Source organism: Candoia aspera, chromosome 3, assembly GCF_035149785.1.
Source record: "Candoia aspera isolate rCanAsp1 chromosome 3, rCanAsp1.hap2, whole genome shotgun sequence".
In the NCBI taxonomy this organism is placed as follows: domain Eukaryota; kingdom Metazoa; phylum Chordata; class Lepidosauria; order Squamata; family Boidae; genus Candoia; species Candoia aspera.
The window spans coordinates 103,070,827-103,086,205 of NC_086155.1; the positions used below are offsets into that span (position 1 = coordinate 103,070,827).

General features: G+C 40.3%; 1 protein-coding gene across 1 annotated transcript in view; it reads right to left on the reverse strand.

Moving 5' to 3' along the window:
* CACNA1E (calcium voltage-gated channel subunit alpha1 E) overlaps positions 1 to 15,379 on the reverse strand; it is a 260,398-nt gene that overhangs the window by 67,100 nt on the left and 177,919 nt on the right. Inside the window, exons 21-23 of the mRNA XM_063298452.1 lie at positions 10,723 to 11,012; positions 3,762 to 3,930; positions 1,585 to 1,714 (exon numbers count right to left, since the gene is read on the reverse strand). Coding sequence (XP_063154522.1) covers positions 1,585 to 1,714; positions 3,762 to 3,930; positions 10,723 to 11,012 — 589 coding nt within the window. The remainder of the gene's footprint in view (positions 1 to 1,584; positions 1,715 to 3,761; positions 3,931 to 10,722; positions 11,013 to 15,379) is intronic.

Below are 15,379 nucleotides of genomic sequence, written 5' to 3' on the forward strand. Positions count from 1 at the left end.
CATATCCTTTGAGGCCCACTTTTTCATCAAACTGAGAAATGCAGCTGTTTTAAAAAGTCTGGTTCTCCCTGTGTCTAGGAACAGAAGATCTAAAAGCCACTATTTTAGAAATCAGTATTGCTGTGCCTTCCCAATTTCTACATAAAACAACTGGCAATAACAATGACATACCTCCTCCAAGCTAATTTGCTACTCACACTGGTTAACTAATTATTACCTTTGGGACTAGAGAAATCTATTCATCAAATTGGAGATTGGAAACTAAGAGTATACGTTAATGGCCTCAGCAATTCAAATGTTACTTTTTAATGTGTAAAATGAGGCAAGTCAGATGTTCTAAACTCCTGCAGCATAGAAAGTATAAATAAGCCTACTTCCCTCCTCTGCCCATTTTAAACTTCCCAATCCAATTCTATTTCCTCTTTCTTGCTTCTTTGGTTCTCTTTCTCTCCTTTCCATCAATTCCTAATGTGCTCTTCTGAACAGTTTGATGGAATTTCTTTCTTGCTAAGTTCTAATTTTCTCCTGATTAAAAAAAAAAGTGGGGCTCATTTTATACACAGCCACCCAAAGGAGTAGAGCACAACACACCGGCTACCAGGACTCTGCTCCCTGTAAGATGAGAGGTAGGTGTGTCAGGTGGAACTCTCAGATATTAATTCTGGTTAGTGGGTCATTGCTTGATGGGCTGAGCAACCAGAAAGCCAGTCCTTGTTTAATACCAGCCATCTTCTACATTTTCCACTTCTGTGCTTGGTTCTTCCTATCCTCCAGCTGGATTTAACAACTACAAAGTATTGTTCAGCAACTTCTTTCTTTCCACTGATGGTAAGAAAATTCTTGTCCATTAATGTCTCAATATGTAATTTATATGGCTGCCCAGAATCCTTTGTTGAGATGGGTGGCCATATACTGTACATTGAATAAATAAATATTTTACCTTTTTTATTGGTCATATTTTTGTGCAGCTGTTACAAATCTTAAGTCCTAACGAGGCTCATTTTGTGACAAAGTCCAACCTAAGCTAACATAGGCCAGAAGACTGGAAGGCAAACTTGTGCTATTGGGGAAGCAATTAACTACTTGGGGAAGGAAGTAACTGACTAGCTCTACCTATAGAATAACATGCTGGGGAAATACATCCCTCTTCACCACTGAGTAACAAAGCTTCTATGCATCTTGCTATGAACCAAAATTATACAGTCAGTAGAATCATTTGCTACAGTTTTTTGTGACCTAAGGTGTTCAGAGTACAGATTAGAAAATTGCATGTTTTACTCCCCCCACCTCTTATAATTAAACAAATTCTTTGCATATGAAAAACACTAGACTGTCAGGAAAATAGATAGGACAAAGGCTCTCTCTCTCTCTCTCTCTCTCTCATGCTAAGGGAGAATTCAAAAATATAAGCCCCAAATGAAGTCCCAAATAGTAAAGCTAGCAAGAGATGAAACACGTGTATCTTTTGAGCATGTGGATCAGCTCTGCAATGAATTATAAAATACATATATAGATGCAAAACATGAATCCATTTACACTAAGACCCTACAGCAAAGCAGAATTGTCAAGAAACTGAGTAATCACTTTATTTCTCTCTGAGTTGGTCAGGACAGGATCCTCTGCTGCCAAGGCGATGCTGCTTGCTGCAATCACAAGAAGGATACACATCTCAAAGTAGCGCAGATTGACAATGTAGTGGCAAGCTCTTCGGATTCTGTCAAAGAAACCACAAATCCGTGCAACAACCATAGCATTAAACAAAATTCTGATAATTTAAAACGGAGGCATTTATATAGCAATTATGGGGTTGCGCTGCCCCAGACAGACCTGGTGCATAACTTGGGGGTCCTCCTGGACTCATGGCTCCTGATTGAAGAGCAGGTGGCAGCCATGGCCAGGAGGGCCTTTGTGCAGCTTCATGTTGTGCACCAGTTACACCCTTTCCTGGATCAGGAAGCCCTTTCAATGGTCACTCATGCCCTTGTTATCTCCCATATTGACTATCGCAATGCGTTCTACACGAGGCTACCCTTGAAGAGTATCCAGAAGCTACAGCTGGTCCAGAATGCAGCCATGTGGGCTATTTTTTGCGCCCCTAGAAGGATGCATATAACACCTTTACCGCACGAGCTGCATTGGGTACCAGTTTGCTTCCAGGTCCAATTCAAGGTGTTGGTTATTACCTTTAAAGTCCTACATGGCATGGGGCCAGGCTACCTGAGGGACCGCCTCTTCCCTGTTACATCAACCCATCCCACCCGATCATGCAGAGAGGGCATGCTACAGACCCTGTTGGTAAGAGAATTCCTCTGGCGGGGTCCAGGCAGGCCTTCCCTGCAGTAGCTCCCACCTTCTGGAACATCTTGCCCCTGGAGGTGAGGTTAGCCTCATTGCTCCTGGCCTTCTGGAGGAACTTGAAGACCTGGCTCTGCCACCTGGCATGGGGCAGGGAGGGCAATAGTTATGCCTGGGGTTGGCTAGTGCCCTAACATGCCCCTCCCATGCAAAGACTAAATTAGATCACAGTCATCTGGACTTTATCTATATTTATTTATTTGTTATTGTTTTTATATGGTGCACTTTTGTATATTGTAATTTTATTGTTTTATTGATTATCTTGTTGTAAACCGCCTAGAGTCCTTCTAGTGAGAGGAGATGGGCGGCAACAAATTTGATTGATAAATAAATAAATAAATAAATACTCACATACATTATCTCTCTAGCCTTATAACAATCCTATAAATCAGAAGTGGACAACTACTTCTGCCTCTCTAAATGATAGGTAAAAAAATATAAACAAACCTTTCAACATAGGGTGGGATATAAGGAGTGCTGTAAATCTTTCAATTCTACACTACCAGTTTCTTAAAAATAATAATTAAAAAAAATCTATATCAGATATGCAGAGCCTTTGGCCAGATGTATCTGGTCTATTTGCACAAGAATGATAACAGGGTGATAAAAGATGGTGTCACAAATCCTAATTTTTGATATGGCAGAATTCCACAAAACAGTTCCCTAAAGCTTCGGACAATTTGATCTCCATCTTAAATAGATGGAATTCTGCTTCTGTTTTTCCCCTGTGAAAGAACGTTTCTCATATAACCCTTTTCATTAAAATAGTAAGACTGATGAAAACTAGTCAGTGTCTTTATCATCCAACTAAGAGTTCTTAAGAAGGTGGTTTTAGCCACTAGATAATTCTGATTTGCTATCTAAGATCCAGAACATCAGGCATGAAACACTTTGCTTGAGTGGCAAAGCAACAGTTGGTCTCTCCCGAAAACCAACTTTCCGTTATCCTCCAAATTCTATAAACCTGAGGATGTTGCTTGGAAAATAAAAAAAGCAGCAACACCAAGGAGTGGCAGGAGGTTTATCCTTTGTAGCCAACAGAAATCCTTTTCATTTTCCACTGTGTTCTTCTTCTACCTTTAGTGAACCCTTGCTATGGGATCTCTGGCAGGAGTTTCTCTGAAGTGATTTGCAGTAGGTGCACAATCCATTTATGCAGGGTGTGGATGAGACATTTGGGCCTGTGACTCATATGACTCCATGCAACCTGGAGTCTCCTGCATATAAGAGACACCCACTGCGGGGGGAAATGGGTAGCCAGCCATATTTTACAAGAGCTTGCCCGGCATTACTGAACCTCCTGTGTGGAACATGTGACAACATTCCAAAAGACATGGTCCCCTGAAATAAAGACCAACTTATTAAGCCATTCCAGAAAGAAAGAAAACTAATAGAATATATCTCACGGGTTTGTGGTGCTGAAAATAAACATGGAGCTATGTGGCACCATTGGTTTGCCTGTCTCACTCTTCTCCTTTTTTCGTTTTTTATTCTTTTTCTCTGCCTCCACCTCCTCCTCTTCCTTTGTTTCTGCCTCCTTCAATGGACTGGCCTCTCCATCTGTCTTGCTGCTAACTGTAAAATGAACAAATCTTGTTAGTCCTCTGGCTGGGAAGAAGCAGGCAGTGAATAAGCATCTGCAGGGCCCATGGAAAATGGAAAAGAATGGATACACACAAACACAAACACAGAGAGAGAGAGAGAGAGAGAGAGAAATTGGTAAAGATAGGGAAGGAATGATAAAAGCAGACAGAATTTCCAATGTTGCGCATGGGAATGAATATGAAAAGAATAGGAGGCCTTGTAGACTGATGGTCAGAAAATAGCGCAGATGTGAAAGACTCATTGCATAAAAGGAGAAGAAATACTCCATGCTGAACAACTGCAAAGTTCAGTCCCAAGTAGAAGGAATGCGTGCATACTGTTTTAAAAAGATTACATTCTGCACGCTAGCAACTGAAATTATGGGCCAAGAAAAGTAAATTCTGCAAACTGTAATTTGCATAATTTAACCTTCAACTGTCGCTGTTTCACATAACTTATTTTTGTACTTGTTATTCAATGGAAGAGGAAGGACCACTGCAATGAAATAAAGATCTGCCCCAACCCCTCATAATCCTGTACATATATTGCCCTGCTGAGACATGAGCAGAATCACACAACTCTCCATGCCTCCCTGAGCAGGTGCAGGAGAATATTATGAATATCTGGTTTAACCTATGCATTGCACGGTAAGTTAACACTTGGCAAATCACCATGTCTCTTCATCCATTTGAGCGCAAGGGCCAGAAACATGGCTCTTTTTAAAAATAAAAGCTGAGACTTTCAGAACTGTAGGCCCATTGGCAGATTCTACACTTGTCTTCTGCTGCTAGGGAATCATAGCATATATCTATCCCTGTCTACTATTTATTTCCCCAGCTGCTGCAGTGCAAATTCAACACCTTTGGAACTGCAGTTTAGGGATGCCATTTCTGCAAAAAAAAAAAAAAAAAGCATGACCATTAATTGCTATCTTATATTCTCACCACCTGGCTATGTAGTTAGTTAGATGGAGATCAGAAGATGATGAAGAGGTGGACAGGGAGAGGGCACCAGAGGGTGCCAAACAGAAGAGACAAAAGTGTTTTTGCAATAGCGTTGGGTAATTAATATCCAGATTTCATGTTTTTTTTTAATTGGGAAGACACCGAAATGTACTTCTTAGCCTTTGCTGGGGGTCAGATAGGAGAAAGCAGGTGAACACTAAGAAATAATCTTACTGGAATGACTATTTTATTTTTCACAGCTCCTAAATCTAAGGCGTCAAAATTAATGGAAGTTTGGAATTATTCAGAAGGCTATTTTTAGGCCTGGTCTGACATTTCTCAAAAAATATTTTACTGGAAAAAAATGGGTTTTCTTTTGGGTTTGGTTGTGTTTCTTCCCTGAAAAAAAGAAGCCACTAGCATAATATTCTCTCAATGGTATCTGTCTGTCTTTGTAATAGCTGCCTACTTCCACATGTTTTTTTGTTGTTGTTTATTCGTTCAGTCACTTCCGACTCTTTGTGACTTCATGGACCAGCCCACGCCAGAACTTTCTGTTGGTCGTCAACACCCCCAGCTCCCCCAGGGACGAGTCTGTCACTTCTAGAATATCATCCATCCATCTTGCCCTTGGTCGGCCCCTCTTCCTTTTGCCCTCCACTCTCCCTAGCATCAGCATCTTCTCCAGGGTGTCCTGTCTTCTCATTATGTGGCCAAAGTATTTTGGTTTTGCCTTGAATATCATTCCCTCAAGTGAGCAGTCTGGCTTTATTTCCTGGAGTATGGACTGGTTTGATCTTCTTGCAGTCCAGGGCACTCTCAGAATTTTCCTCCAACACCACAGTTCCAAAGCATCGATCTTCCTTCTCTCAGCCTTCCTTATGGTCCAGCTCTCGCAGCCATATGTTACTACAGGGAACACCATTGCTTTAACGATGCGGACCTTTGTTGTCAGTGTGATGTCTCTGCTCTTAACTATTTTATCGAGATTGGTCATTGCTCTCCTCCCAAGAATTAAATAACTTCTGATTTCCTGGCTACATTCAGTGTCTGCAGTAATCTTTGCACCTAGAAATACAAACTCTGTCACTGCCTTTATGTTTTCTCCCTCTATTTGCCAGTTATCAATCAAGCTGGTTGCCTTCCACATGGTACCAAAAATAAATAAAAGTTTATCCCCCGCCCCAAATAAAAGAGGGGAGGGAGGGAGGAAGATATATTCTTGGCTCATCATTATTTACAGCAGAAATGCTTTCTTTAGTGACCCATGGAAGGCTTTGCCAAAAATCAACAGAATATTCATCCATACATGAAATGGAGAAGGAAAAAAAAAGCAAGTAGAAAAAAGAGATACATCAGAAAAAATCAAGAAAAACAATTGGAAAGTGGCTAATAAAAACGTCTATGGGCAGAGAAGCAGCAAGAAGGCAAAGTTTAGGGGCTGAATATACACACACACACACACATTTCATGACATGGTTCTGTCATTTGACTGTAAGTGGCTTACATACAAATTCATAGTAAAACAGTGATCAACAATAAAATAAAATAAGCAGTTATAGTATTATAATCATAAAAACATAGTACCATACTTCATCAAGGTACAGACATTCATCACATACATCTATCCACTCTTGCTTCAATCCCAAATGCACCTTAAAAAGCCATGTTTTTAAAAACTTCCTGAAAATTAAAAGTGATGGTGTGGGCATCTCTCTGGCAGGAGGGCATTCTGTATCAGGAGGGGTTCTGCAGAGAATGCTCACCTCCGAGGCTTTGGATGTAGAAGATCCCAGCTTCAGATTTCCCAATCTATAAACAGGATGGACTAAAAAAGACCCTTGCACCTTTGGGGAGCTGGTGTTCACTGGAATGGACAACACAGTGCTAGGTGGGCTGGCCTGATTTGTAAATAATGGTTTTGCATTATAGTAAAAAGTTGTACATTACTCTGAGCTCCATGGCTTCTCCTGCAATTAAACAGCTGCTAGGAAGAGTTGCAATACTTTTTCTTCTAGTTTGGAGGAACTTAGTTTGTCATAGGATTGAAACAAACTATGGTAAACCCAGTAAGCCAACTTCAAGTGATAGTTTATAGAGCTGGCTTTTACCAGCTAATCACAGTAACCACAATTTAGAGTTCCAACAAAACACATCAACTACATTTAATTTAGAGAGCCAGTATGGTGTAGTGGTTAAGGCTAGAAACTGGGAGACTGTGAGTTCTAGTCCTGCCTTAGGCACAAACCCATCTGGGTGACCTTGGCCATTCACTCTCAGTCCTAGGAAGGAGGCAAAGGCAAATCACCTCTGAAAAAACTTGCCAAGAAAACTGCAGGAACTTGTCCAGCTAGTCGCTGAGAATTGGACATGACTGAATGGATTAAAAAAAAACATTTAATTTAAATCTGAAGTGGAAGTTCATGAGTTCCTTGCAGGAGAAAAATGGTGAAGAGAGATGCCTGAGCCCCAAGCTTACCATGGCTTGTTCTTGTTACACTAAAACATGTTAAGCATTGCATTGAAATGCACTCTTCATAAAAAAGTATCATATATACGTTTGCTGGTATTAGAGATAATAGCAAGATTAAACTGAATTATCCATCCTCATCTAGAAAACTGCAAGTTGAGATGGTTGTGCTTTCCACACTCTACCTATCGGTGCCCTTGTTTCTCCAAAAGTAAGAGGCTTCTGCCAGCAATCAAGCCCTGACCCCAGAAAATAACATGAACAGAGAAAGGGGAAATTCACAGAACATCACAATGATAAGTGATATGCAAAATCTTTCACTAATGAAATATGTAGTTTCAAGTGTGAAATGGGTTGTTCAAATCTCACCAGAAGTGTTCTGACCATTCCTGAAGCATTCCAAACTCCAAACAGACCTCTTTCATGCTCAAAACACCTGTCTCAGAACAGGACTGTTTGAAGTTTGCAACACTTCAAGATGATCAGAAAAGCATCAGAACACATGAGGTCGGAGCAGCCTGCTTCCAACACATTACAAGGGCTTCAAGCTCAAAACATGCTTGAAACTCTTCACACACTTCCAATGATAACACCTCCAATCTCCATTTCTATATATTATTGGAAAGGATGGGAAGACTTCCATCAGAATGGTTTGTCCTCCCTCGAGAGGGCCATAATACCATAATCTCTCAAGAACATGGGGTGGTTAGCAATATATTTGCTTTAAATAGCTAAACAGCAGTGGCCTATGGCTCCACAATATGCTTCAAGTGATACATGCCTGCCTTCTGAAATGTTTTATCATATTTTAGTAGCAGGAACTAAAAGATAACACTTAATAGCAAGATACAGTTGTTCTCAAAATATGCTTGAAAATCTCCCTGAGAAAAAAAAAGCTCTGCATAACTTGACATTTGTTGGATTTACATAATGAATATTTTAAGAGCATTACTCTGGTTTTTTACTTTCCTTTGCTTGAAGATGGCTTGCAGAATCCTTTTCATTCATTGATTTTGTGGCCAGATAATAAAAATGACAGATTATCATTGCTGTCAAGGAGCATTGCACCCATATCACTAAGGTTTTTCAGATTTATTTTCTGAAATTTAGGGTGTAAATAACATGACAGCAAACCTCTGATAGCAAATGGGTGGGATGGGGACATTTTTTTAAAATCTAGCATGGGTGAGAGGAAGTAACAGAAACTATTATCACCCAAAGCTGCTTATTTATAGTCAATGCTTCTTCCAGTTGAGCTACATCAGGGGAAAAAATGGCTTTGAAACTAAATTTAGGAGAATGCATGGGTGGAATAGGAGTTCAGTTCTCTATTCTGAATTATTCTTCCCAATGTTGCCCTGCTTTTCAGGGATTTAGCAGCAGATCCAGCCAGTGGCAACCATGGGCTCTTGCTGTTTCCATCAGAATGACAAAATCACCATCAGGGCACAAACCACACATTCTTTTTTTTTTGCGGGGGGAGGGGGGAATAACATCACGACACATGTAGAAAAGCGGCACTGTGCTGAGTGTCCAACTTTTGTACATCACTCTAATTCCCTTACCCCACCCCACCTCTCCATGGATGCCAGTGGACCCAGTCTACTCATGGGTCTCCCACCATCATGTTCAGCAAATTATAGAATTGCTTTACAGTACTCTCGGCTTAAAAACAAAACTATTTTAAAGCTCTTCCATGTGAAGGAAGGGGTGAATGATGCCTCATCAATTGCGATGACCTGGGCAAGTTCTCCAAAGTTCAGAATGTGATATAGGATGTGAAAAAAAGAAGAAACTCTCAGGTCCATGAGGTCTACATCCTCCATTCCTCACTCGCCCTTCCTGTCAACCTTCTTGCCAGACCCTAAATTCCTTTCTCCCAAATGTTCACCCAGGGGTTGCAACAAGACAAGAGCAGTAGTGGCAGCATGAAGGGGGAAACAGGCAGCTTGTCCCTTCATTCTTTCTATGGTGGCAACTCTGTTTAACATTAAAAAATTCTGGAGGATCATGGGAAAGGCAATTCTTCTGAGAGTTGCTCCAAATGCAGCACTCATTCAGACACTTAGCAAGCCTTTCTTCTCCTGGGTTTTGCCGCCCCTTACAAAGATAGCCAGCGTGTCAGGTCAGGAGAAAAAAGCAGGGGAAAGGAAAGCATGAAATCTTCCCCTATCCCATCAGCTGTTAATGTGATCACTGTTGCAACTTGACAGGTAAGGAAGGAAGGTGGGGAGTGTATTTTGATTCAAACCAGAGAATTTGGTGGGCGGGGGGGATTGCAGATATCCTTTTATGACCCCCTAGAATTCTAAACTGAATCTGGTTCAGAGATAGGCTGACCATATTTCCTTAGGACAAAAATGGGACATTGGGATGGCAAAACGGGGCAAGGCTGGGAGATGGGCTGGATTGGCAGGCAGGAACTTCTCCGGTTTTCTCAGGCTGGAAATCTTCAGATTCCTTTTTTTTGCGAGAGACAAGGCTGGGTTGGAGAGTCTAGTGAATGGTTGTCCCCGATAAGACGTTCCTCCTCTGGCTGTGCTTTTACATTCTTTTCTTCCTGCCATTTCAAGGCAGGAGCCAACTGGCCCGCCCTCTGATCACCGCCTATCAGCTGATCCTGTTTTTTTCTTTTTAGGTTTCCTTCCAGGTTGAGCTCTGGGGCTTTTTTTCCTGCTGTTTCTGCTGAGCTCCCCCTCCTTCCACTCAAAGTCAGACTGCATTCTGACAGCTTCGTGGGAACTTTCAAATTTTTAAGTAAGGTTTTTAAGAAAATGGGACAAAATGGACATTTATATTAAAATGATGGAATGGTCTGGAAATGTTAAAAAAACGGGCCTGTCCCATTCAAAATGGGATGTATGGTCAGCCTATTCAGAGAATATCAGCTGACATTTTTGATGACTATTTCAGCAATACCAATTCAAGTTGTACCACAATTAAAATCCCATAACTGTTTGAAAGTTTTCCCTGTCAAATTGTCTGTGGAATAATATTCACTCATTTCCATATGAAAGCACCAACAAATCTGTAATAAACTTTGGCCCCCATCCTACACAGAGGGATATTTTTAAATTTATTTATTGTCCACATTTCTCCCCCATGCAATTCAGAGACTCTCGGTGCCTTGCATAGAGTATAAAACCACACCCAAACAAAAACTACATGGATAAAAATAGAAAATTAGACGGCTTGATAAAATTCGGGGAAGACTCTCTGGAACAGCTCTATTTAAAAGCTTCTGAAATGTTAACAAGGAGGGGGCTATCTTGGTATCATCCAAGAGGCTGACAATGCTGCATGGCAATCTATATCTCCCTTTAACAGACTGAGATTTGCTGTCAAATGAGAAAAGAGAGAGATACTTACTCTGTACCACGGTGGAGTCTTGAACATCAATCATGATGGTAGTGCTCTCTGTTGCTTTGTCCATGTTGGCAGTGATAGATGAAAGATCAGGTTCACTCCTGCTGATAGTCCTCCCTGACTCCATTGGTAGGTCACCCAAAAGCACTTGTTCACTTGTCTCTAGGCTGCTGCCATCCTGCTTCACTGGACTTGCCTCTTTGCTTTTGTCTAACATTTGGTGACCTTCTGAGGGGCTTGGCTCTTGGGTGGTCACGGGAAGCTCGACGTTGTTTGTTGTTGCTTCACTGGTCCTGTGTGAAGAATTTAGAAAGAGAGGGTCATAGTAAGAGATAGAGAGTATGGGCGCGTGTTTGTGAGCCAAAGCAAAGGCAGGAGAATAAGAATAAAAATAATACCTAGGATTTTCATAGTATTTTAAATAACTTTAGCTATATCGGATACTTGTAGATGTGATGCTCCTAAGCACTGCCAAAAAAAGAAGAAGAAGCTTTTCTGCTGTAAGTTACAAGCATTCAAAGTGAATATCCACTTTTCAGGAAAACTTGCTTTTTTAGTGCATGCATCTTATTAGGTTCTCTCTATGAAGCAATTATTACATAGATAAGTTGAACCCTTTCACATATTGCTGTTTTGAAACAGCCAGTGCTCTGTTCTTCCAGTTTTCTACCACCACCACTGGCATATTCTTTTCCAGGTTTTAAAATTGCATACTGTTTGTTCAGTACCTTTCCGGTTCAAAGCCTGGCCATGAGACTACTTTAAATCTCTTCAACAATGGGATCCCTGTATGAATGAATAAAACAACACATTTTTGTTTATATGTTTACTTGTACTAATCTATTATTCTATTATTATACACTTAGAGGGCTAGCAGATTACAGTTACTTATAACTAAACTTGAAGATACACTGGTCTGTACATTCCATTAATTTTCTGTGAAGATGCCTATTCCCAATCTAGTTAATTTCATACTAGTCAGTTTTACAATGTAGAGATGTCTGCTTGATTTCCCTTGCTTATATGAGTAGTGTATATCTTCCTTTACACCTGCATTTTGCTTCCAGGAGAAGTAGCATTCAAAGTAGGGAGAATTAAACTTCCCCTTCCTATCCACTGTTTTTCTAGAAATTCTGACACCTTTCAGTGTGTTTAGGGGGAATGAGGAGAGAGGAGATTCTACCCATGTAGAAGGAATGAGATCCATTGGCTGACTTAATTACTCCGCTAAAGGAAGGTTTCAATAGCCCTTTCTCAGATTCATGGTACAAAGCAGCCTTTAAACAAAACTTCTCTGACCTCATCAACCTTTCCCAACTGGAAACTTCTTCAACTGTGTCTCAGTTGTGCATTTCCCTCCCTTCCCTCCAAAAGCTTGGTGCTATAATTTCAATTCTGCTTTCCTTAAATTAGGTTAAGAATAATCATAAGAAAACCTTAAATTAGGTTAAGAATAATCATTAAAAAACAGGAACAAATGAGAGGATTCCAAATTACAAACAATATCAACTGGTCCATCTTCCTGTCAAATACTGCACATTAAGAGGCTCATCTAGAAATATCTCTGATTTCATGAGCAAAAACTCTGCCAAGGATGGCCAATTTTGTATTTATATTGTGTGTCAAAGGATATTTTCAGAGGGAATACTATGTCAGCAAAGACAACACAGAATTCTCTAAAAACTCAGAAACTAAAGTATTTGCCACAGCATAGTCTTGTTTATATTAATGAATGGGGCAAGACAAATAGTGCCTTACTGAAGACTGCATGGTATAATCTGAACAGGGGATGTCCTGCTTCACAACTCACAGACTTAACCACTGTACTGTGTCTGTTGGCAAAGTTAGTTAAGACTTTAAAAACAGCAAGGGAAGAGAGTTAAATTTAGTCTTCCAAAGTAAATCAACATTTTGCTTTCATATTTAAATAAAACTGATTGATTTATGTGCCATTAAGTCAGTGTTGACTCTTAGTGATCACATAGATAGATTTTCTCCATTACAATCTGTCCCTAAACTGGTCCTTCAGGTCATTCAACAGTGCGTCACTGTAACTGAGTCCATCTACCTTGCTGCTCATCATTCTCTTCATCTCTTTCCTTCCACCTTTCCCAGCATTAGAGCCTTCTCCAGAGAGCTAGGTCTTTGCAAAATGTGTCCAAAGTAGGATAATTTGAGCCTGGACATTTGTGCCTTGAGTGAGAACTATGAACTGATTTCTTCGATGATGCATTTGTTTGTTTTCTTGGCTGTCCATAGTATTCTCAGGAGTTTCCTGAAATACCAAATTTCAAATGTGTCAATAGTCTTTCTATCTTGCTTCTTCAAAGTCCAACTTTCACTTCCATAGAGTGTCACAGGGAACACCATTGCCCATCCTTTGTAAATATAGACACATCACAGCATCTGAATATCTTCCCCAAAGCCTTTGTGGCTGTTCTGCCAAGTGCTAGCCTGTGGTGTATTTCTTAACTGTTGGATTCTTTACTGTTGACGGTTGATCCTAAAAGGCAGAAGCTATCTACCACTTCAATATCTTCACTGTCAGTTCTAAGGCTGGTTGTTGTCATTAGTTTGGTCTTCTTTATATTTAATTTTAGTCCCATTTTTTTCACTGTGTTCATTGTCTTTTATTACTAGAACTTGCAGATTCAGCTATCAGAGTACTGTCAACTGCATATTTCAGGATATTGATATTTCTTCCTCCAGTTTTAAAACCACACTCATCTTCTTCCAACTTCCTTAATATATATTAAGTATATAGGTTGAATAAATATTGGGAGAGTATGCAGCCCTATCTCACTCCTTTGCCAACCTGGAGGCAGCCTGTTTTGCCATGTTCTGTCTGTACTGTGGCTTCCTGACCTGTGTATAGGTTTTACATGAGGATAATGAAATGTTCTGGGATTTCCATTTTCCTAAGCACATTCCTCAGCTTGACATGATTGACACAATCAAATGCTGTTCTATAATCAATGAAGCACATGCTGACTTCTTTTTGGTATTCTTTGACTTTCTCAAGTATCCAGCATGCATCAGCAATAATGTTTTGTATTCATTGACCTTCTCTAAAGCCAGCTTAAACATCTGGCATCTCCTTTTCCATGTATGGCTCCAATCTGCATTGGATGATCCTAAGCATTATTTTGTTAGCATGTGAGATTAAGGATATTTTACAATAGTTTGCACATTCAGATAAGTCTCTGTTTCTTGGTACTGGAATGTAGATTGGCCTCTTCCAATCAGTTGGTCACTGTGTTGTTCTCCAGATTTGCTGTCATAGCTTGGTTTGAATCTTTATTGATTCTTCTTCTGTTGCTTGCCATATTTCTGTGGGTATTCCATCAGGATAGAAAATAAAACTAGTGTAATGAAAACTTCTTGCTAGCAGGAATCAGAGCCATCATTCTATATAAGTAGAACTACCAGAACTAGGCTATAAAATTTGGATGACCACAGGATAGCAACGACAACTTTTTTTTTTTGCAGCTCAGATCTGCTAACCCTAATATAAGATTGAAAAATAGCCAAACAACATTTTTTTCTAATCCTTCTATTTGAATATAACAAATCCAAATTAATCTTACGTGAGACTCATGTCTGTTGTAGAAAGTATAAATATGCAACAAAGCTAGAAGGAGACTCTTTTTGCTTCTGCATCCTTTTCTACTCTTTGTCTTATGCGACCTTATAGAGAGCTCACCAAGACTGTATAATTCAGAGAGTCCTCCATTATTTATTACTGATGCTTGTTGAAAGATTAACAAGTAACTACCCACCTGCAAGCTATTTAACCATAACTGGAACTAGGCCTGTGTGGTGTAGTAGCGTAAAGTGGTAGGCTAAGAATGGGGAGACCAAGGTTCTTGTCCTTCCTAGGCTAGGAAACCAGCTGGGTGAACTCGGGCCAGTCATTCACTGTCAAGCCCAAATCAGCATTGGGCTCTGACATAAGCCATCTGAAGAATAAACCCATCGTCACATCATGCTGTGTACAGTAGCAAGTGTGGTGCAAACAAGCAGACCATGCAGCAAGTGGGACAAACCCTAAGAAGAAAAACATATCCTCCTTTTCTTCTGGGACCTCAGTATCCCCTCATTTTAATTCACCACAACAATCTGAGAGAGAGATTTGGCTGAGAAATAGCAACTGGCCCCCAATTACTTCATAGTCAAATGGAGACTTAAATCAGACTGTTCTCAATTTCAAGCGAATGCCTTGACGGGTCTAGGGGTCATTCCAAGTATCATTTGCTCCTATGTTATGGGATGTCATTTAAATGAGGTAAGTGCTGCCTCTCATCAAAATCTTTGTTTTCTGATTCTCCTGGAGTAGATGGGGCAGGAGATTTGCTGCCACGTGGTTCTCCCAGCAGGAGCGTGGCTTGTGGCAGACAAAGAACAGAAAATACCCAATACCTCTGTTAAGAAAATTTATTGTGAAGGTCCCAGAAGAGTTTCTTGTTGGTATGGATGAACTCGTAAAAGAGTAACTGGCAGCTGTAGGGAAACACAGGCTTTGCAGGAAGAATCTCACTAAATTCCCTGCTATCCAGATACACTGTTCTGGTCAGCTAGATTAGACCTATAGGCTAGAGGTTTCCCATACTTGACTTATACTATTAGCAGTGATAGTTTTAAAAATGAATTTCATCAGTTT